Raw genomic sequence first — 21,561 nt, 5'->3', positions numbered from 1 at the left:
ACCAAGTTAGATAATTCTACAGTGACAAATAAACATGCCTTGCAGTGCATTATCAATGAGACTTCACTATTGCAAGAGAACTTACTAATAATTAGAAAGTTGAACTAGAGCCTCCAGAACTTAACAGCATTGTGTTAGCCAGAGCAATCATAACATCCAGTAAGCAGCAGATCCCTCACCAGATTGCCTCACCTCCCCTCCCTGTCCCACATCAAACTACCTCATATCCAAAAAACCTGGCCATTAGCTTTTGTATTTTTGTTTAGGGCCTGAAGGCCATTGTCCTGAAAAGCACTGAACATTCTTGTGCTGGCACTGACAATATGAAGTCAATGGGACTTAAAGGTGCTTATCTCACCATATCACAGGACTGAGCCATATGTTAGAGAAGTATTTCTTATCCCTAGCTTGTTTCCTCTGGTTGAAAACACAAATTAGAAGATGACAGGCACACACCCAGTGCAGAAGCTTCTCCAACAGCTAAGTTTGAGAGAGATAAAAGAGGAAAAAATATAGAACTGACCAAGTTCAAACTGTGGATAAATCCTACTTTCCTTTCACTTGTTAAAAGAAATGCTGCAAGTAAATCTACTGTGCACTACTGCTGAAACAATAGCAGTCATTTGCTTCTAAACTACAGAAATGATTCTGTTGTGCTGTATTTTAAACACTAAGAATCTTCTACCTCCCATGACCATAAAGTGAGAGATAGATAGTAAGATAGTAAGGACTCTATTATGGTATTTTATCAAAGGATTTATCCTACGATATATATATACCTGATAAAACTGGAGGGTTGATAACTGCTAAGAGATTATATTTTGTTGGAGAAATCAATTACTTCCATGTTCATATATATTGATGTCATGGTTTAAGACCAGCTGGTAACTCAGAAACACACAGCTGCTCACTCACTCCCTCCCCTTCTTCTTCCCCTCTCCTGAAGGGATGGTGAGGAGAATCAAAAGCATGTAACTCCCACAGGTTGAGATAAGAACAGTCCAGTGACTAAGGTATAATTCAAAATTACTACTACTACTTCCCCTAATAATAAGGCAAATAACAAAGGGAGAGAATATGAAACTAAAAGGGGAAAGGGAAAAACCCAGTACACAGGTGATGCACAATACAATTGCTCACCACCTGCCAACTGATACCCAGCCCGACCTGAGCAGTGATAGGTCTCTTCTGGGTGATTCCCCCCAGTTTATATACCAGGCATGATGTGCTGTGGTATGGAATACCCCTTTGGCTAGTTTGGGTCAGGTATCCTGTCTCTGCTCTCTTCTGGCTTCTTGTGCCCCTCCTCACTGGCCGAGCATGAGAGACAGAAAAGTCCTTCATCAGGGTAAGCATTACTTAGCAACAACTAAAACACTGGTGTGTTATCAATCAGCATTGTTCTCAGACTAAAGCCAAAACACAGCACTGCACCACCTACTAGGAAGGTGCCCTGGCTTCAGCAGTAGCAGCCATTTTTCTCCTTCTTAGTACCTGGTGCAGTGCTGTTTTTTTGACTTTCAGTCAGAGAACAGCGCTGATAACACCAATGTTTTTATTTGCTCCTCAGTAATGTTTACTCTGACCAAGGACTTTCTGAGTCTCATGCTCTGCCAGGGAGGAGGGGAAATCGGGAGGAAGCAGAGACAGGACACCAGACCCAAACTAACCAAAAAGGTATTACGTACCACAGCACGTCATGCACACTATATAAACTGGGGGCAGTTACCCGGAAGGGCAGATCACTGCTTGGTCGGGCTGGGTATCGGTTGGTGGGTGATGAGCAGTTGTATTCTCTTCCCTTGTTATTTCCCTTATCATTATTACTATTGGTGGCAGCAGCAGTGATTTGTGTTATACCTTAGTTACTGGACTGTTCTTATCTCAACCTGTGGGAGTTACATTCTTTTGATTCTTCTCCCCATCCCTCTGGGAGCGGGGAGGAGTGAGAGAGCGGCTGGCGTGGTTCTGAGTTACGGCTGGGCTTAAACCACAACAGAAGGAGAAAACTGTTACAGCCAAATCCAGAAAAATCGATATACTTACAACGCCTTTTTCCCATATGACTGACATCCTATCTTCCACACCATTCACTCCATTAGGGATTTTTGTGAAGTCGTCCTTCCCCTGAGCTTTCTGGCATGTGTCAAAGGTGCAGTTGTCAGTCCCTGTCACAGATAGGTCATCACTGTAGAGAGATAAAGTTCTTTATGAAATAGAGCATGTATCAGGCAGTGCCACATGGGAAAAACCATTGCAAAGCTTGGTAGATCCAGGAATCCATGCTGCAAGGAAAAACTGGTATGTCCTGCCTTCCTGTCTTCAGTCCCATCCTCCAAGAGTAGCTCCACAGTACAGCCAGTTCCCCTGTAAAGTAGTTTTCTCTTCAGAAACCCCTCAGAAGAAACCAATCAGAAAAAATAACACTTTTACTTTGGATATAACAAAGGTGTCCCACAAATGGAGGACTAATACACTTTGCCCAGAGTAAGGGGCTTGGTTCCATCCTCACTTAGGGCAATTTTAGACTGAGTTACTCTATATACCCTTTGAAATTGCCACAGATCTGCACAACCATCAGCCAGTGTTCAGGATACACTGGTCAAATTCAACCCTTTTGTGGAGTTAAGCTTTGTTGGTAATGAAATACCAGCAAAACACACCTGCTGTTAACTGCAGGTATCTGAAGGATACTTCTATTCCTACTTCCTTCTGAAAGAAGTGGATAACTTACATCTACCTTCAGAAGTCAGCAGGCTTAGTTTTTACATAGCATCCACATTTCAAGTGAAAAAGGCAGCTGATAACAAAACCCAGAACCCCTAGCTGTGACCCCACTTTTTACACATTCCCCCCTGATTTACAACCTTACTGTTTCCCTGGTCATGTTTCAATTTTTGATGCAGTATTAGCAAGGCAAGACTAATGATTAAAATCAATGGGGACAGAGGCCACAAGAGTCCAGAGGAACAAAATCTGAACACTTTCTAATTCCTGCAACAAAAGATGTTTTTCATCTATGGTTTCACCTTACATTTCTCCTTCCTGATAGTGTTAACATTCTGTACTTAGAAAATCTCCAGGGCATCAACCTGTTATTATATACTACAGACAGAATTTGCTATGTATTTGGGCATCAACTGTCACTGTTTGTTCATCTGCTTACTTGGCCAGTAAGTTCATGAGGAAACCAGGAGTAGATGGATCTGGTCTCAGTGGAGGTCCCATGACATATGCTGCAGCATGAGCCCAGTCTTCATTCCAGTAGTTGGTGCCATCGGTGCCAAGACTAGCAGCAATAGGCTCCCCATAAACCACCTTTCCTAAAAAATATAAAGCAATAGTATCATCATCAAACAACATAAAAATGCTTATCCTGTGTTTTCTCTGTTGCGGATCTTTTTGATGGCAATGGATCTAAGTTTGAATAAGTGTTTCAAATTAAACACTAACATATGGAAGGACATAATAAAATAACCTATAACACAGCATCTCTGTTCTGAATATTCTGCTGTTGATCTCCCAATATACTTCCTCATAAGAATATTGCTTGGCCAAGTTTTTTAATGAAATTGGTGACAGATATATTATAATGGGGTTTACACATTTTTTACTAGGCCTGCGATTGAGATTTCAAAAGGAACACAGTCCTCTGGTGTTTCCGTGAATTACTGGATTATAAGTGCTACACTGGCACAGCTTACTACCACGGGACTCAGTTCTTTTCAAAATATGTTTCCCACTGCAGTAGTACCATTCGTTAAATCTTCTGTGTTAGACTTGCAAAAAGTCCTCATATACTTTAAACCTCATAGTTCTACCGTCATTTCTACAAGGTTTAAAGACCTGCTCTGACATTACTGTACTGTACATTTACCCCAAGTACTACATAGTATAACTTCTTCCATGACCTAAAGACTCCCTCTTAGCATTATTAATTTGCTATAACCATCTCAGCATGCTCTGACATATCTCATATTTATGGTTTCATTTGGAGCATTCTAAGCTCCCAGTCCCACTTATCTACATATATTATAGGTTTACACTTGGACTCAAGGGTGAGACCACCACTGTTGTTTGGACTTGAATTCACGACTTAAGCAGTTATTTACTGGTTTTTGCATCTTATTTACAAAACTTAAAGCACTGAATATGAGGCCATCCATACATGTGATGTGACTACTCTGAAAGAGGACGTTTGAGTCAGATTAGTATTTTCCCAACTCAGAGCTGCTGCAGGTGTCAGGGGGATCTTGGCCTTCCCAGGAGAATTCCAAACACAGTATTGGAGAGCAGACTGAAACAAACCCTGATATACACAGAAACATCCTGCATATATAAACAATCTCCTATATTAACCTATTAGGCTTTTGACAGATTTTTCATAAGTAAAGTCAGCAGGAGGGGGAGGGAGGGGAGTGTGTTGTGGTGGTATTTACTACTATATCTAAACAAGATAAAGAAACTTCCATCTAAAGTAAACCTGAATTATGAATCATTAGGACATATGTAAAAACAATAAAAGTTAAAATGATAGGAAAAGAGTAAATGCTTAGCTTCCATAAATAATTTTCTTATCTCTGTTTTATAACATAAAATGAAAAGTCTCCAAGCTCACTTATATGCTGAGTTGATTTTAACTTATGTACCACAGCTGATGACAGTATTTCTGCAGTCAGAATTCAACCTGAGCAGCTCCCTTCATTCTCATGACTGGGAAGAAGTACAAGTCATTTCCTCGAGTGATTCTGAGTTTGAACACTGAAAGTTTAACAGACCACATCTGGACCCTTCTGCTGATTTCTCACATTTCACTTGGACCATGACTAGCCAGCCTGAAGGGTACAATAATATCAAGAGTCTACTTTAATCCAAATAACAAGGAAATTCTGAATTAAGGCTCTTTTAGCTCCACTGGCAGCAAGGAAATTCTGCATTTAAGTTCTTCTAGCTCAATTGGCTTCTGCCTATAGGCATAAAAATGAAGTAATGCTGTAATAAATCAAGTCTTTCCATTTATTATGTTTTCCTTCATTCAATAAAAACAGCAAGCAGAAAGCGTTCTGAGCTGCTGGAAGTAATAGCTGTGGATTTGGTGACTTCTTCATCAGATGTGCAAACTGTCTAGCAAAACTATTGTCACATGAGTTACTTTATAAGAAGGAAGAACACGCAATTGTGTTTTATTTTACCACTTATCAGAACTCAGAGTTACAATCTTGAGAAACACCAACTAACATTCACGGGCTTGAAAAACTGGTCCCTGTGTGCTTATTCTAGTAAAAGTTTCAGAAGTACTTAAGATCATACAGGACATAAATACTGGCCAGCTATGATCTGAAAGAAACAGAACTGCAAGAAAGGGTTTATTGAATCAGGCATAGTATTGCATCAATTACACTATCTACAGTCTGGACCTGAGCTGCCCTGCATGAGCTGGCTGAACAGCCCACATTTTTTAGCTGCACTCCTGTGCTCAGCATCAGCTTGACAGTCTGTATACCCCCAGCTATGGACATGCCCTTCCTCTCACTAAGAGGAGACCTAAGCTGTGACTGATGGTAGGAAGTACTAACTTTCTAAGTCTAAGCAAGCTTCTTGTAATCTGATCAAGTACATATTTTTCTATGCACTCTTTTAAAAGGGGAACCTTGTTTTAAAAAATTACTTTTTAGTAAGATACTGCTTTCCTTTATATTTACTTCAAGATAATGATCTGCATTAGAAAATCTTATTTCCTTAGCTGTAACAGCACAGTTACAGCTACAGCACATGATCTCTAGTCTTTAGTACATCCAGAATGAAAGCATTTTTAAGTGGCAGTATAACTTGTATATCCCTAAATCACATTTTTTAGCCTTGCTTCTCCATTGGCATTACTGGCCAAAGGAATGGGCCACATTAGTTTTCTCTGGTAAGTTCACCTCAAGTAGTCCTAACAAGGACAGAGAGCTGCACTGACTGACACCAGCACTCCGCAGCTTTGTCTTCTCATTCTAGGAACAACTTTACACAATAGAAGGCAGAGGATCCTCTTTATCTTCCCACTCAAGAGAACAAGACTGTCATGCACACAGAGATATCAGAAGGCCCTTCTGTGGAATCAGACAGTTCCTCTACCTATTTGAGCAAGATTCAAGATCATGTTTTGCACAGGGATGAAGAAACAACCCACTGAGACAAGCAAGAACAGTTCTCACAGAGAGGTGCTTGTTTTGGCCCTCTCAAGTGGTGAACTATAGACCCATTGCTTTTGGCAAACAGATTGGAAGGGCCCCAGAAAAAGAACAGGATGGGGACTTCTGTTAACCTGTACCTCTCACAGTCACAACATGGAAATCTTGGATTTCCTGTTGGATATTCAGCAACACTGTAGCTGTACTGATGTACAGGCAAAGCATGCTGCTACAATCTGGAGATTTCCTTCTGTAAGTGGTGTTGCTAAAGATCAGAGCAGACATAGATGGGACTTTGTCATGGAGGAGAGAAGGCAGTTACTTAAGTTATTTCCCTAAAGTTTGCTTATTGTAGTATAAGAACTAGTATCCCTTTACAGTCTGTATGACTGATTTTAGTTTTTAAGGTCTGAGCCATACCTCACTGAAGACAACGGAATTATGCCTACTGTCTTCAGCAAACTGTATGAGGCCTTTGGTCTCCAGCTAAATGAGGGACAAAAAAGAATTGGACTATAACTTGTATTTTTGACTAGGAAAACTACCAACCCACAGGATTTGAGAAGTAATTCTTCAATTCTGGTATCACACTGTCACCCAGAAAATAGATTACGCTCACTGAAGAGCCATCTCTCCCCTTCTGAGGTTAGTGATGGAAGAGGAAGGTATATCAATCTTCCTCTGACATAGGCAGAGATGAGTATGCACCACACACTGTACTTCATGCTTGAAACTAACATGAAAAATTCCACAATTGTAAATAGTAGGAAGCTAGCAACATGAGATGAAGAAATAATCTTGAAAACATGAATAAACATGAATAAAGCATTATAGTGAATATTTCAAATGCTTGAGAGCCTTCTGATATTTAAGAGTTTACACAGCTTTTCCATTAAGGTGTTTTAACCTGTCCAAGCTGAATATCTTTCAGCAAAACATTTGGGCTTTGTTTATGTCATTCATACAATACTTTGAGAATTTTTTTTAATTTTTTTTTTTTTGCGTGGAACTCCTTGTTTTGTATTACTACTTTTAACTGAAGAATGGAAAATAACTTTTACTGAAACTAACAGCAATGAATTTCTAATTGTCCGAAATTATGCAGATCGGTCTCATCAAAAACTATAATTGTTGTAACTAACTTTGTGGTACACTAGCTATCTTTAAAAATGTCTTACTCAGTCCTAGATTTTTGTTTCCTAAACAGTATACATCCATGAAAATATAAATTAATTATGGAGAGATGCTACGCATTGCTGTGCACAAAGGCAAGCATTGATGACTGACCACATCAACTCAGGAAACTAGAAAATTTAATTTGCACCACAATATGAGTTAAGCTGTACCACATTCGTCATTTTGCACATTGAAGAAACATACATATATCAAGTTAGTTATCAAACTGGCACTGGAGACTATTCTTACAACAAAGCCCAACAATATTTTACAGTATTTATGATCAGCATAGAATTTTTTATTCGAATAGTGTGTTATAAAACACCACCTCACATCTTAGCTCTTTCATGTTCACAGCCAGTGTTTTATCTTTAATCCTCTTGTAGTTAATGTTGACATCACACATGTGAACGTATAAATAAGCATACACTGATGGATACAATCCACATCACCAGCAGCACTGTCCTCTAGTGGAGGAATCTAATATAGCACAGTACCGAAAGATGTGCGAGTAAAAAATAGTTTCCATTATAAACTTGAATTACTGATAAGTCTTGCTAGAAGTCATAAACAATGCATATTCTACATACATATATCCATCTATATTAGAGAATCATAGGATCATAGAATAGTTAGGGTTGGAAAGGACCTTAAGATCATATACTTCCAACTCCCCTGCCATGGGCAGAAACACCTCGCACTAAACCATGACACACTAGGCTCTGTCCAATCTGGACTTGAAGACCTCCAGGGATGGAGCATTCACAGCTTCCTTGGGCAACCCATTCCAGTGCCTCACCACTCCCACAGTTAAGAACTTCTTCCTTATATCCAATCTAAGCTTCCCCTGTTTAAGTTTGAATCTGTTACCCCTTGTCCTACCACTACAGTCCCTAATGAAGAGTCCCTCTCCAGCATCCTTATAGGCCCCCTCCAGATACTGGAAGGCTGCTATGAGATCTCCACGCAGCCTTCTCTTCTCCAGGCTGAACAGCCCCAACTTCCTCAGCCTGTCTTTATACAGGAGGTGCTCCAGTCCCCTGATCATCCTTGTGGCCCTTCTCTGGACTTGTTCCAACAGTTCCATGTCCTTTTTATGTTGAGGACACCAGAACTGCACACAATACTCCAAGTGAGGTCTCACAAGAGCAGAGCAGAGGGGCAGGATCACCTCCTTCAACCTGCTGGTCACGCTCCTTTTGATGCATCCCTGGATACAGTTGGCTTTCTGGGCTGCAAGCACACACAGCTGGCTCATGTTCATTTCTCATTAACTAACACCCCCAAGTCCTCCGCAGGGCTGCTCTGAATCACTTCTCTGCCCAACCTGTAGCTGTGCCTGGGATTGCCCTGACCCAGGTGTAGGACTTTGCACTTGGCATGGTTAAATTTCATAAGGCTGGCATCAGCACATCTCAGAAGCATGTAAAAGTCCCTCTGGATGGCATTCCTTCCCTTAGTGTATCCACTGAACCACACAATGGTTCACACAATTAGCACAACATTTTCATGCACTTTGGTCAAGCTCTCATACTCCACATTTTGCTATTAATCTTCACCCGCTGTGTAAGAATTATCTAAAGTTAAAAAATAAGGAAACTGAGGTCTGTATGCAATTCATGTAAGGTCAGATAACGAGGACATACATTCCATACAGTTTTAGGCCCCCCAGATCATGGGCTTCTGTCCTGCTTCTTCCACCCATATAACATCTCCTCACAGTGCTGTTGTTCCACAGGCTGCCCTGGTTATATGAACCCACAGATAAGTAGGTAAAGACATTCAGAATCCCTATATTTTTCAAGCTGCTTCTAGCCTGCTCAACAGATAGTCGAGAGGGTCAGGCTTCCCTTGGCTGACCAGAACTATTTATAAGCCTTGCAGTGCATGACCTGAGAAACCCTTCCCTGACAGAATCAATGCTTTCAGATGTTGCCATCATCACCATGATTTCTAAGTGCCCAGTAAACAGGAATCCTTGTCATGTCATGGCACTGTCTGCAAAAATACAGTGTGGTCTCTGTTCTAGAATTCCTCATCCAAATAGCTGGTAAAGGCTTGCAGATTATAACTCTCAAGGAAGAGCAATAAAAGAGCACATTTTGTCTTAGACTGGTCACATAATTTTGAAAGCATCTTGGAGGTACAACACAAAGGAAAAAAAAGTTTGCTCCAGGGAGAATGGAAAGTCTCAATACCAGTTGGTGTTCTGCCACATTGCTTAACAGTCTTTGGGCCCCACAAAACACACGCAGTTTAGACACCCCACTCCAAGATATTCACTCATGTTCTGAGGGTTATGGCACCCATGACAAGTAGAACACTGATGCTGTGTTGGGTTTTCCATGACCCTTTCTCCAATGCCATAGCTCGAACACAAAAGAATTAGGACTTTTACCTTCTCTTCGTGCATTACTTATCAATTTTCCCGCAGATTTACTCATTACGTGGACTACAAAAAGGGGGCAGTTTACAGCATTTGCTATAGAAATTGCTCTTTGTGTAGCTTCAGCTTCCACTTCTTCAGGACGAGACAGTGCATGCCCCTCAGGGCCAGTTATTCCCATTGCCAGCATCTTCTTTGTGCCCTGAACACACACAAAAACATAAGAGTCAGATACAGTGCAACCATGGTGTCATGAACATGCTGCTGGCCAAATGGATCCTAAATGAGCCACTACAGCTAGCTTGAGAAAAAAAAAAAAAAACATCAAAAAGCAAACACCAAAAAACAACAAACAAGGTAGTTATGATTTTTTTTTTTTTCAAAGGAACTTACTGTTTTGTTATCTGAAATCCAACACTTCTCTTAACAATCATAGGTCTCAGAATACCAAAGTGACTTTAGAGAACACAATCTAAATCTACAAGCTTGCAGGGATAAATCACCCCTTTTGAAAGCCCTGCCCCTCCCTCAATATGTACTCTTAAATGATCACAGCCAGTAGCTGAGGTGACAGTACTAACCCCTCACTGGAAAGAAAAAAGAAAGATCTTTACTAAGCACAGATACACATCCAGAGCCTTTGAATGAGGCACCGAAGTTTTAAGAGGCTAAGATTTTGACCCTACTATATTCCAGGAATTTATGGTTTGCTGATTTGAGATTACGTAGCAGTAAATTAATTTCTGTTATGGGACCTGGGGCAGAGTCGAAGCACTAATGACTAGAATATCTGAAGAAACTCAAAGACATCGGTGTATACTCCCAGAACCTCCACACAGCACTAATATGGCAATAGCAAGTGTGAAGAGACTCTAACTAGGCACAGAGGGACCCATTAATAATTTTCTATAATGAAATTTTAAGTATGAAGGGTGGGACTTTTGTGCCCAGTCAGTGAAGCTTTCTCCATGCTTCTGGATTTGTTCCTGTTAGATGACTATGTTTGGAGAGACCTAGGGTTAGGCACTGCATACCTGATGTCTAAATACTTGGCTGAGTGTTCCCCCTTTGACCTGGTCTATGACCAAGCTCTGACTGTTCTCTTTGTCAGTCAAGTATACATATATATATTATACTTGCAATATATTATATTGCAAGTATAACTCTCATTATAACAGGATAATTTGCCTCCTGTCTACCCTGAATCCAAGACTCAAGATTACAATTTCTTAGCTCACCACAAGCATCCTTTACTGTCTTGGACATGAATGTTTGTCCTCAGTTCCCTGGAATTAAAATAGGGCAAAAAAGCCTTTCCCTGAGACACAGTGAAAGCACTAATACAGCTATTGAAGGGCTTATAAATGGCAACAGGACCATTTATATTCTTCACTTTGATGGACAAAATGTCAAATGCCTACCTGTGCAATTAGCTCCCCATTTTCTGCATGGACTTGAGCAACTGTTCCGAGTTCCTTACAGCAGCAAAAAGCTTCATATAACTCCTCATCATTGAGCATATATATATCTTTATAGGCCATAAACATCTTGAAGGAGTTGACGCCTTTGTTTTGAACAAGAGTTTTCATTTCTTCCTTTACCTGAAAGACAGCAGTTTTTAAAAAACAGCAATATTATATTTAACCTGTTAATAATTTTATGTAATGAAATTGTAATTATGAAGGGTGATCCATCAAACATATGTTTAGTCCAAACAGCCCAAGTCACATATTTAAAGACTGACTTATATTATCTTTCTTCTAGAAAATTTATCCTTCAAGTACATAAGCCAGTACCACTGCAGTGTAGATATTGAAGGTACAAGCTAATTGCAGGAAGGGAACGATTTTTACAAAAGAAAGCAAAGCAGCATTTCACTCCAAATAAACCTCTTGATGTTGAAAACACCCAAGCCAATATTACAGTCAATGTATTCAATGTATACAGTATGGAGTTTTGAGAAAAACTGATTTTCAAAATTGGATCATAATAGGCTTCATCTTCTGGCAAATAACAGTGACAGAAAGTATCTCACATCCTGAAGCTTTGTCCTGACGCTGAACAACACCATGCAGCCTTTTGGAATGTTTTGTCATCAAGCAAAATGGCTCAAAACTCTAGACGGAAGTGTGCTTTTCTGGTTGGTTTTGTTGTTTGGTGTTTTTTTTTGTTTGTTTTTGGTTTTGAACGAACTCCTTGATAGGATTCCCTGCTCCTGCTGGGGTCTGGGAAGCCCAGCAAAACTTTATGTCCCAAAGAAAGAAAGATGCAGATTTTAGCCCAAAGCTCTCTCCTATAATCAGTTCTAGCTGGCTAGCTAGAACTAACCTAAACTATCCATTACCTAACTTTGGCTCTCCCTTCCCAGTAAAATGATGGTGACACTAATTGATGTGTATCTGTGATACTATTACAATTTCAACAGGATTAATTCCTTTCAGAGAGTAAAACATTGTTTTTCATCTTGTCTGTAATTATCTGGTTGGATCTGCCTAAGAAATGTTTGATATAAAACTCAAGGAAATTTTCTGGACTTATCCAGAGGAGGAATAAATACCCAACACAAGATCCTGCTCTGGCACAAATATAGAGGCATGTCATTTATTTTCTTCTTTACTATTTACTATGACTAAGGAAAAGCATTATGAAGAATGTATGTTTTTAATCAATCCTGAGGAGATGACAGCTAATTAAAATGGCATGAAATACCTGTTGTCTTTACCCAGATCTTTTACAGCTACAAAACATCAGACCTTTCCATTTGTTTCATTCTTGGCCTTTAAAAAAAGTTAACTTCTTAACATAAACCAGAACATTTCATTGATTTACACCTCACTAGTTTTATTGGATTTTTCGGTACAATGCCACTGTTCTCTACGGAGGCGGTTTCAAACACACATTCCTCAAACTTCGCTGAAGAATTTATTTTATGTCTTTGCTTTGAGCTAGAAGTTGCAGCCAGTCTATTTAGTGCTTAGTGCTCAGTGCTCAGAATACCAAAGATGGTGTGTTTGCAGAGTGAAGGCTTTGGTTCATATATGTTAAAAGCCAAAACTTAGAGAAAGTACTCATATTTTAAAACGGAATTTACTTAATGTATCTATGTACTGATGCACATCCTCTGAGGATCCAAAGTGGTCTTGTAAAATATGGGTCAGGTTCAGATAGATAGCACCTGAAAAGTTAATTTATTCAGTAAAGCTTTCAGGCTATCAGCAAACATTCACACAACAAGGATGATTTTCCAATATGTAAATTCCAGAAAGCTTTTTTCAGATATCTAATAGTCAAGTAACTATTGGCTGCAGTCCTGCTTTGCTTTATGGAGATATTACTGCAGTCAGCAAAAACAAAAACACACCACCACCGCCAAAACAACCCCCAAACAAACAAACAAACAAACAAAAAAAACATCACAACCAAGACTCAACAGGAGCATAAGTTATCAAGTGTTCAAGAAATAAAAGGCAAAATTTATGCAAACACCTCTTACTCCCTCTAATTTGCCTGGTCTTGGTCTTGCACAACTGCATCCTTTAACTTTGAGCAGTATTATTCAAAGACACAGGCTATCTGCAGACCTTCTTTCTTTCTTTTTTTGGGGGGTATTTTTTTTCAAACACATGTACTTTCAGAAGGGTTTGGACTATTTCAAATGTAGTTTTTATACACAAAAATACTATCACACTGCCCGCAAGCTATATTTAGCACATAAGGACTAATTCAAAGCAGGTGTGGCACCAATTCATGGAATTGAAAATCAGCTATTGCGTTTACCTTACTGCTCCACCACGTAACTGCCACATGCAGGGAATAATCACAGCAGACTTTAGGGTCTGCCCAGCTTTTCCATGTGTCAAAGGCTTTGATCAGAGAACAGCCTTTGTGAGGGATGGCAAAGTCAATGATCATAGTGGTTCCTCCTGCTACAGCAGCCTGAAAGGGAGCAAGTTAATATTTAGTATTGGAGAGAATGCAGATTTCCTCCCACCCTCTCTATCTTGATACACTGAAAAGCGAAAACTCACTGAAGAGTTCCCCTGAGTAAAGTCTGAACTTGCAAAATGATTGTGGAGATTAATTTTGCTTCCTTTGAGAAGGCTGTTTTCAAACAGGCATTCAGGAGAATCATGAGGAAGTTCTCAGACTGAAAGAAAAGTTTTCACACAGGTACAGAATCTCACAACAAGTTTGGAGATGAGTGCAACACTGATGCATCACTGAGTTTCCTGAAAAATGTAGGATCACTGAGAAAGAAGAGCACCAGAAGACCATGATCAACTTGAGAAATGCTACCTTGGAGTCTATGCAGTTGAATAAAAAAAAGCCAGTATGTCAGGAAAGTATTGACGGGCAGATACAAAATGAAAAAGAACATATTCAGTCTGAAAACCTACTTTGAAAATCCCTAAACTCTTGTCCAATACCAAATGATTACCTTTTTTGTGTGTGTGTGTGTTTTCCTTTAAAGGATCTTTGTTAGTCATTTCCAGAAACCAGATCCTCAACTAACAGAAACTGACCCAACATAGAAATTCCTTTGTTGTAATTGTTGCAGTCTTCCAGATTGCCGTAATGGTTGCAATTAGTCAGAGAAATCCTCTCTGTTTGCTCTGAACAACATCCCCTTGCACCTCAAAGACAACCAATTCAGATAAGATTCATACTACTCTTCCTCTTTCTAGATCAGTTAACTCTTTCCTCTCTTTTACTTATCAATCAGAAATATAACTGTAAATATGTCAGTACATTTTGCAAAGACGTTTAGAGAGTGACAAACATTTGTGAAGCTGAGATGAATTGAGCAAACATTTTCTCCAAGCGAAGTTGATCAAACTGTAATTTTTTTTTCCAACAAGACAGATTGCTTTCTTATTTTTCAAACAGGATTTAGAATTAAGGAATATTTATAGAAGAAAAAAAAAGTCATGGGTTGCAAACTCCACTCAAATTCTCTTTTTTCCCTAACATCTTTTTTTTCCTCTCTCTTGTCAGGAGAGGTATTCTGTGCCTTTATTTATTCAGCTGAACGGGTACCTCTTGGCTAATCATTGTAGTGTATTTTGCAATACTTGGAACACAGCTCTGTCTCTTGCCAGAATATCTGCAAGATGATGACCTTCAGTAAATAGCTCTGAACGCATTCCACACTTAGACTTGGATTAAAAGGGCCCACAATATCTAACTTTCTGACATCTGATCACTTGGCTGGATCTTGAGTCTTCTCTTAGGCACTATCTGCTCATCCTGTTTTGTGTATGCAGTCTCTGTTTTGCAGCTTCCCTTACCAGCGACTCAAAAAAGTTATTCAAAAAACTTCAAACCTAAAAAATAAAAATACTTCTTTCTTTTTTGAAAGTTAGCACACAATTCATCTTCCCTACTTTGGGACATGACAGTGCAGGCACCTATATTCCAGTTAGTCTTCATCTTTGTTTTTTTTTAAACAATGAAAGCATTCTAAGAATGCAGTCACTAACACCTTACAAAGGCATCTTAAAAGAAAGCCACAGTCACTGCAGTTTCTTTTACATATTTTTTCCTCTCAAACAAAATCATCTTCTGGCTTAAGTCACATTTGTTTGATTTCTCTTGCAATGTCAAATTTCTAGATATACTGTTGATAATCAGTTTACAAAAGTGGTCTTCACAGAGAAATAAAGGATTGTTGCGGAAAATGAAAACATATTAATATATATATGTGTACTATCAGATAAAGTAAGTATTCCAGAAATCAAATTCTGCATGTCATTCAGACAGGAAACATACCCTGTGATGTCTGTAGACAAGCAGAACAGACATTGTGGGCTTGATTTTTTTTCTCTCCACTTACCACAAGAAGCAGCATGAAGGCCAAAATCTGCTGTGGAAGCCATTATGGTAACTAAAATTTTATTTTTTTTCCAACAAGTATTTCCTGTCTATGGACATCTTAAAAAGACAGCACTGATAGGCCCATATAATACTAGATTCCTTAATTTCTACCAGATAGCCACAGATATCCATTATCATATTTATAATACCTTTCCAGCAATCAGTTCTGGAGGTAGGAAAGCTGTAGCTTTTCTTTTGCATCTTACGTCTGACTTGGGGAGACATGTTATTTTTGGTATAGCAGCCATTTTGGTATGTCTGGGAAGATCTGCTGCTATGGACAAATTAATTTTTTTGTCAAAGTTTTGCAGAATAATTACAGTCTATCATAATGAGCCACTACAACTTCTGTGCTCATTGAAAAAAACAACTCTAGTGCTTAAAACTATCCAGTGTAAAATATTTCCATTCAAATAACAGCAGCAACACCAGCAAATCTATCTTGAGCTAGAACAAATATTGTTATTGAAAGAAATATGCCAGTAATTTAAGGATAGCATACAGGTCATTTGTAGTCCTCCTTTCAGTACTCTGGAGTCAGCATTAGAAGAAGTTAGCTCCTTGTTAAGAGTATGAAAATGTACAATAAGGGGGAAACAAGACAAGGCCAGGTTACACAGAGCTTGGAGGAACTGGTCTAGTAGAAGGTGTCCCTGCCCATAGCAGGGGGTTGGAGCTAGATAAGCTTTAAGGTCTCTTCCAACCTAAACCATTCTATGACTCTATGATTAGACCACTCAGACAATCTAAAGTGCACTCTCATGACATGATGCGGCATGCAAGAAATTAAATTTCCTGCTGAAGAACAGGGTCAATCTTAGCAAGACTGCAAACATTACATGTTCTTAATAGTTGTGTGATTACTGCATCACACTATTTGTTAAAATGAGTTGAGTTTAACTTTTTCAACTATTTCAAAGAGGAAAACTGGAGTTTGCAGACCACAAAAAATGCACACTGGTGAAATCCATTTATTTTGAAGGCATGCATTACACTATTGCTTTCTGCTTTTTAGCAAACCCCAGTTCTGCTGTGAGAAGTACAGGATATAATAGGCTGCCTGAGGATGCTGTCTAGCAGACAAGCAAAGTAGAGCAGTGTGATCCCTTCTGCAGGCAAAGGATTTCAGCATGCACAGCAAAGCTTAGGGAAGTACCTTGCAAATTTGAGGGAGCTCTGTATTTTTACTATATGGAGATAATGCATAATACTGTTAATAGTAGTAATTGATACACTGATAATGCAAGGAATGCAATGAGATCAGCTAAAAAGCTGGGGAAAACCCCAACCCCACTCCACATATAAAACTGGGAGAAATAAGACAGTTTTAGAAAGTGTATTTGAACTGGACTATCATCGAGAGACACAGTGAGGTCTGCAGTGAATGAATGACAGAAGAAAAGCTTGCATTGCCCCTTGCTAAAAGTTCAGATTACCACATAGGTGCTTCCAGGGCACTAAGGAATTACACTGTTGCTTTAGATAACCTTTGCTCAAAAAAAGTATAAGGCTTGTTGCATGCACCAATGCAAGCTGTAGTCTGCATGAGGACAACCAGGGCAAATGACTGCACTTAACTTGTCACCTGCAGCCAGAAATGTCTGAAAGAACCAAAATAACACACCGGTTGAAGGTGGACCTCCGAGTATCCCAACTGCTTATGACAGTGTCCCAGCCAAGGGACAGTAACAATTGCCAGTGCTTGATTCACATCCATTGTTTTGTTAAGTACTACTGAATAACCAGCAGACATCCCTTTCTGCAAAAGCCCAAATGCACACACAGACACGTATATATGCACCCACCTTGGTTCCTGAATAGAAGTCATCTTTTGACCTGCTGCCCATAAAAGGGAACTGCATGTGTGTATGGGTATCGATGCCTCCAGGGATCACCAGCCTGTTGGTTGCATCCAGCACAATGAGTCCAGTCAGTGGCTCAGGGTTTAGGTTTGGTCCCACTTGCTGCACCACTCCATCTTCCACATACACGTCAGCCTCCACAGAGAGGTCATCATTCACAACTTTCCCCCCCTTGATCAGAAGCCTCTGCTGCGCCAGCTTTTGGGGTGGCGTGGGAGCCTAGAAGGCAAAAGTGAGGCTCAGAAAGCTGCTCTTGCCTGGAAGTATTTCACTGACCACCCTTCTCCCAGAACAGGGGTTATCTCCAAATGGTTCTAAACAAATACCACACAGCGCTCTTTAAACAGAACTGCCCCTCTGCCCCTAGCAGCTCCTCCTACGGCCTCCAATAGAGGACCAATGCCCTGCAAATGCAGGGAAATGCCCACAGGGTGGCAGAGTGTTGGCTTCGGGCCCTTTGCGCTCCAGAATCTGCCTTGAAGAAAACAAGGCTAGGCTTTCAAAAGTGCCTGACTCACGGCACTGGCTCCATCCAGCCTGCCCTGTATACCCCAGGGTTTGAAACACGCTGGCCTGTTCTGAGAGTGTGGCCATTCATCAGCTTGTGATGCCCAAAGGTGACCCAAGCTCTTTGCATCGGGGTTTGAGGAAACCAAGGGTGACCTGAGCTCTCCACAGGAGTGGCCAGGGAGCCCAAGGGTGACCTTAGCTCACTGCAGCTTGTGCAGTGGGGCCGGGAGAGGACCGGACTGCAGTGCTCCAGGCACTGCGCCCATCTCAGCCGAGCCACACAGAGCACTATGGCGGGGTTCGCCCTGCTGCCACGGGACTGAGCCACCGCCGGTGCACATCAGAACTACTCCCGAGCTGATTCTCAGGTGATCACTTGGAACACACAGCCCTCGGGACCCAAACACACACACACCGCAGTGCCACTGCACGGACACTGCAAGGGCAGGCGGGGAACACACACACCGCAGTGCCACTGCACGGACACTGCAAGGGCAGGCGGGGAACACACACACCGCAGTGCCACTGCACGGACACTGCAAGGGCAGGCGGGGAACACACACACCGCAGTGCCACTGCACGGACACTGCAAGGGCAGGCGGGGAACACACACACCGCAGTGCCACTGCACGGACACTACAAGGGCAGGCGGGGACAGCGCCCTGAGGCTGCCGCGGCCCCTGCTCACCCTGGCAGCAGGAGGAGGTTCCAGCGGCACAGTCGTGTGGCCGCTGTCGAAGGACCACGTGAAAACCATCTTGCGGTAGCCGCCGCCTTGCGCCATGTGCGCCACCGCCCCCTTGCCCTGGCCGCTGTGCGCAGCCCAGCGCCCCGCTGCTCCCCCCCGGTGCCGCGCGGTGCCCTCCGCACAACTGCCACCGGCCCGACCCTGACCGGCCCGGGCCGCGCAGGCAGCAACGGCCGCTCCGGCCGCCCTTTCACCGTCCCTCAGCCCTCGCGGGGCCCTGCCCGAAGGCCGCGGCGGCGGGACCTTGGGAAAGAAGGGCCGGGCTGCTGCGGTGGGCCTCGGACAAGGCTGGGTGGCCCCGCTGGGAGAGGCGGCCTGTGGGTTTCAGAACACAGGCACGGAAAACAGGGGGGAAGGTGGAATTACGAGTGGAAAATGAGCTAAGAGCTTGGAGCAGAAGAAGAGGGAAGACGTGCTCTGCACCACGCCAGAGGAATGCGCTTATGTGGACTTTTCCTGCTGCCTCCAGTAACCTGGGTTTGCACGCTCAGCAGCGACACTGCTCAAGCGTGTCCCTGAAACTGCTGAGCACCAGCATCTTCATCCCCTCGACCTCTTCTAGGTCAGTGAGGAATGCTTCAGAAGACAGAATAGTGTCCCTGAGGGCTGTGAGAGGGTGCACACATATATGGCCAGAAAGACACTTAGATGACACCGGTTTTGGAAAACAACCTTCCCATCAGCAAGTGATGTTCCTTTTTTCCCAATGGGTAGGAGAGCTGTACCAGATATTTGTATCTGAGCATCCCAAATTTTGTCTTGTGCCTCACCTGTGTGGTGGGACAGAGACCCAGCAGGATTCATTGCTCCACACAGCAACAGAAAAGCTCACAACTCATTTGGAAAAGCAGAGCAGAGAATGAGAGCAGTAAAGTGAAATGCCCAAGGCTTGTGGGGCAGCTGTGCCTGGCTGAATGGACAGAAAAGAACAACCTCCACCTACCATGTCTGCCACATTTAAAGCCAGTAGAAAGAAAGGGACCGACATACTGTGATGAGAATTCAGGCAGGAACTCTGGCTTGCTAATTACAATGGTATCGATGAGCCAGGAATAGCTGAGTTCCAGCAATATGATTATTCAGATGAAGAGCTAGGGATTAAAGATGCAGGAAGGAAGTTAAGTGAGTTAAGTGAGGAGAGGGGGTGGCAAAGACAGAGGTTCCTTTGGTCACATGTAGTCATGTGGGGTGCAGCAGACAGGTTCATATGCCTTCCCAGATGGGAACAGCATCCACAGATTATTTGGTATTTATTGGCAAAGAGGATTCACCCTGAATTCCCCAGCCTGTTGCCAAAACTGCCAGCTTAAACCAGTGACTTTCTTACTATTTCTTCGTGTTCAATGAACGTTTAGTTATTTCTATGGAACGAGTTTCTACACGACAGACGTAGATAACCGCTTCCAAGCATGCTCTTGTGCTAGGGGCAGCGGTAAACCTTTCCTACTTAAATCCTTCTCCCAAATTGGGCAGAGAGAGATCTGGAGGCAGGCCTGCCACCACACAGCAGACTATGGTAAACACCAGCGTACTCAGTTCCCTTTTTTTTTGTGAGTTGTACAGGGAAGAGCTGACCCTGATCAAAATCCTGTTTACCTCTGTTTCTGGATGCCATTGGGCTTGAGCTACATTGCCCCTCTTCTGATTTCCTCCTGGCTAATTTAGACTTTGTGGATTGTACTCTTAAGTGTCTAAACCTTCCTACCTGTAACTTCATGTCCACATCAGAGCTGCAGGCCCCCAAACTAGCGAGGTAATTGTCAGGTCTTACAATGCTGTGCTTAGGAAAACTGAATTTATTCCACAAGTGGTTTTGAGCACATTAAATAGGTTATTGGCAGATAATGAGATTCTGTCTAAGCAGTCCTTTTATTTAGTCTGTTTGGACGAACAAGATAATCTCACATCAGTTGCATTTATGTACATTTGGTAAATATTCGGTATTTCACAGCTCAGCTGTCCCTGGAAGTAATGGCCTGAAATACTACCTGTGGGACAGAAATAATCCTTATCATACTGTAAGAAGACAATTGATCCCATATTTTTAGTCACCACTGAGTAAGTGTTGCTGCTTCAATGAGGCTTCTGGTTCCAAATTGGCTTTGTAACCTTCATTCAGCCACAAAACATTTTACTTGTTGTCCTTTCCTTTGCACAGTTTAAAACAAAACTTTGCTCTGTAATCAGTACTGCTGTACTGGTTTGGGCTGGGAGAGGCTTAAATTTCTTCACAGTAGCTGATGTGGGGCATGCTTTGGATTTGTGCTGAAAACAGTGTTGATAACACAGGGATGTTTTGGTCACTGCTGAGCAGGGCTTACAGCGTCAAGGCCTTTTCTGCTTCTTGCCCCACCCCATCAGTCATTGGGCTGGGGATGCACAAGAAGTTGGGAAGGGACACAAGTGGGAGAGCTGACCCCAAATGACCCAAGGGATATTCCACACCATATGGTGTCATCCTTGGTATATAAATGTAGGGGAATAAGAAGGAAGGGGGGGTATTTGGAGTGATGGTGTTTGTCTTCCCAAGTAACCAGTAGGCGTGATGGAACCCTGCATTCCTGGAGATGGCTGAACCATGGAAGTAGTGAACTAATTCCTTGTTTTGCTTTGCTTCTGTGTGCAGCTTTTACTTGTCTATTAACCTTTTTCTCAAATCTGTGAGGTTTTGCTCTTTTGCACTTTCACCTTCTAATTCTCTCCCCCATAGAATCATAGAATAGTTAGGGTTGGAAAGGACCTTAAGATCATCTAGTTCCAACCCCCCTGCCGTGGGCAGGGACACCTTACGCTAAATCGTATCACCCAAGGCCTCATCCAACCTGGTCT

General features: G+C 41.8%; 1 protein-coding gene across 1 annotated transcript in view; it reads right to left on the bottom strand.

Annotated features, from left to right (window-relative positions):
• The window catches only part of DPYS (dihydropyrimidinase), a 32,697-nt gene extending 13,890 nt beyond the window's left edge, over positions 1–18,807 (bottom strand). The window contains exons 1-7 of the mRNA XM_057408225.1: positions 18,673–18,807; positions 17,418–17,693; positions 13,516–13,674; positions 11,160–11,339; positions 9,751–9,940; positions 3,167–3,323; positions 2,047–2,188 (exon numbers count right to left, since the gene is read on the bottom strand). Coding sequence (XP_057264208.1) covers positions 2,047–2,188; positions 3,167–3,323; positions 9,751–9,940; positions 11,160–11,339; positions 13,516–13,674; positions 17,418–17,693; positions 18,673–18,768 — 1,200 coding nt within the window. The 5' untranslated portion in view covers positions 18,769–18,807. The remainder of the gene's footprint in view (positions 1–2,046; positions 2,189–3,166; positions 3,324–9,750; positions 9,941–11,159; positions 11,340–13,515; positions 13,675–17,417; positions 17,694–18,672) is intronic.
• Between the last annotated feature and the right edge of the window lie 2,754 nt (positions 18,808–21,561).

This window comes from Pezoporus wallicus, unplaced genomic scaffold (assembly GCF_028554395.1).
Source record: "Pezoporus wallicus isolate ANWC-B61680 ecotype Strahan unplaced genomic scaffold, APGP_CSIRO_Pwel_v1 contig_3815, whole genome shotgun sequence".
In the NCBI taxonomy this organism is placed as follows: Eukaryota; Metazoa; Chordata; class Aves; order Psittaciformes; family Psittacidae; genus Pezoporus; species Pezoporus wallicus.
Note: the sequence above shows the minus strand (reverse complement) of the source record. Positions and strands in the feature narration are given on the sequence as shown.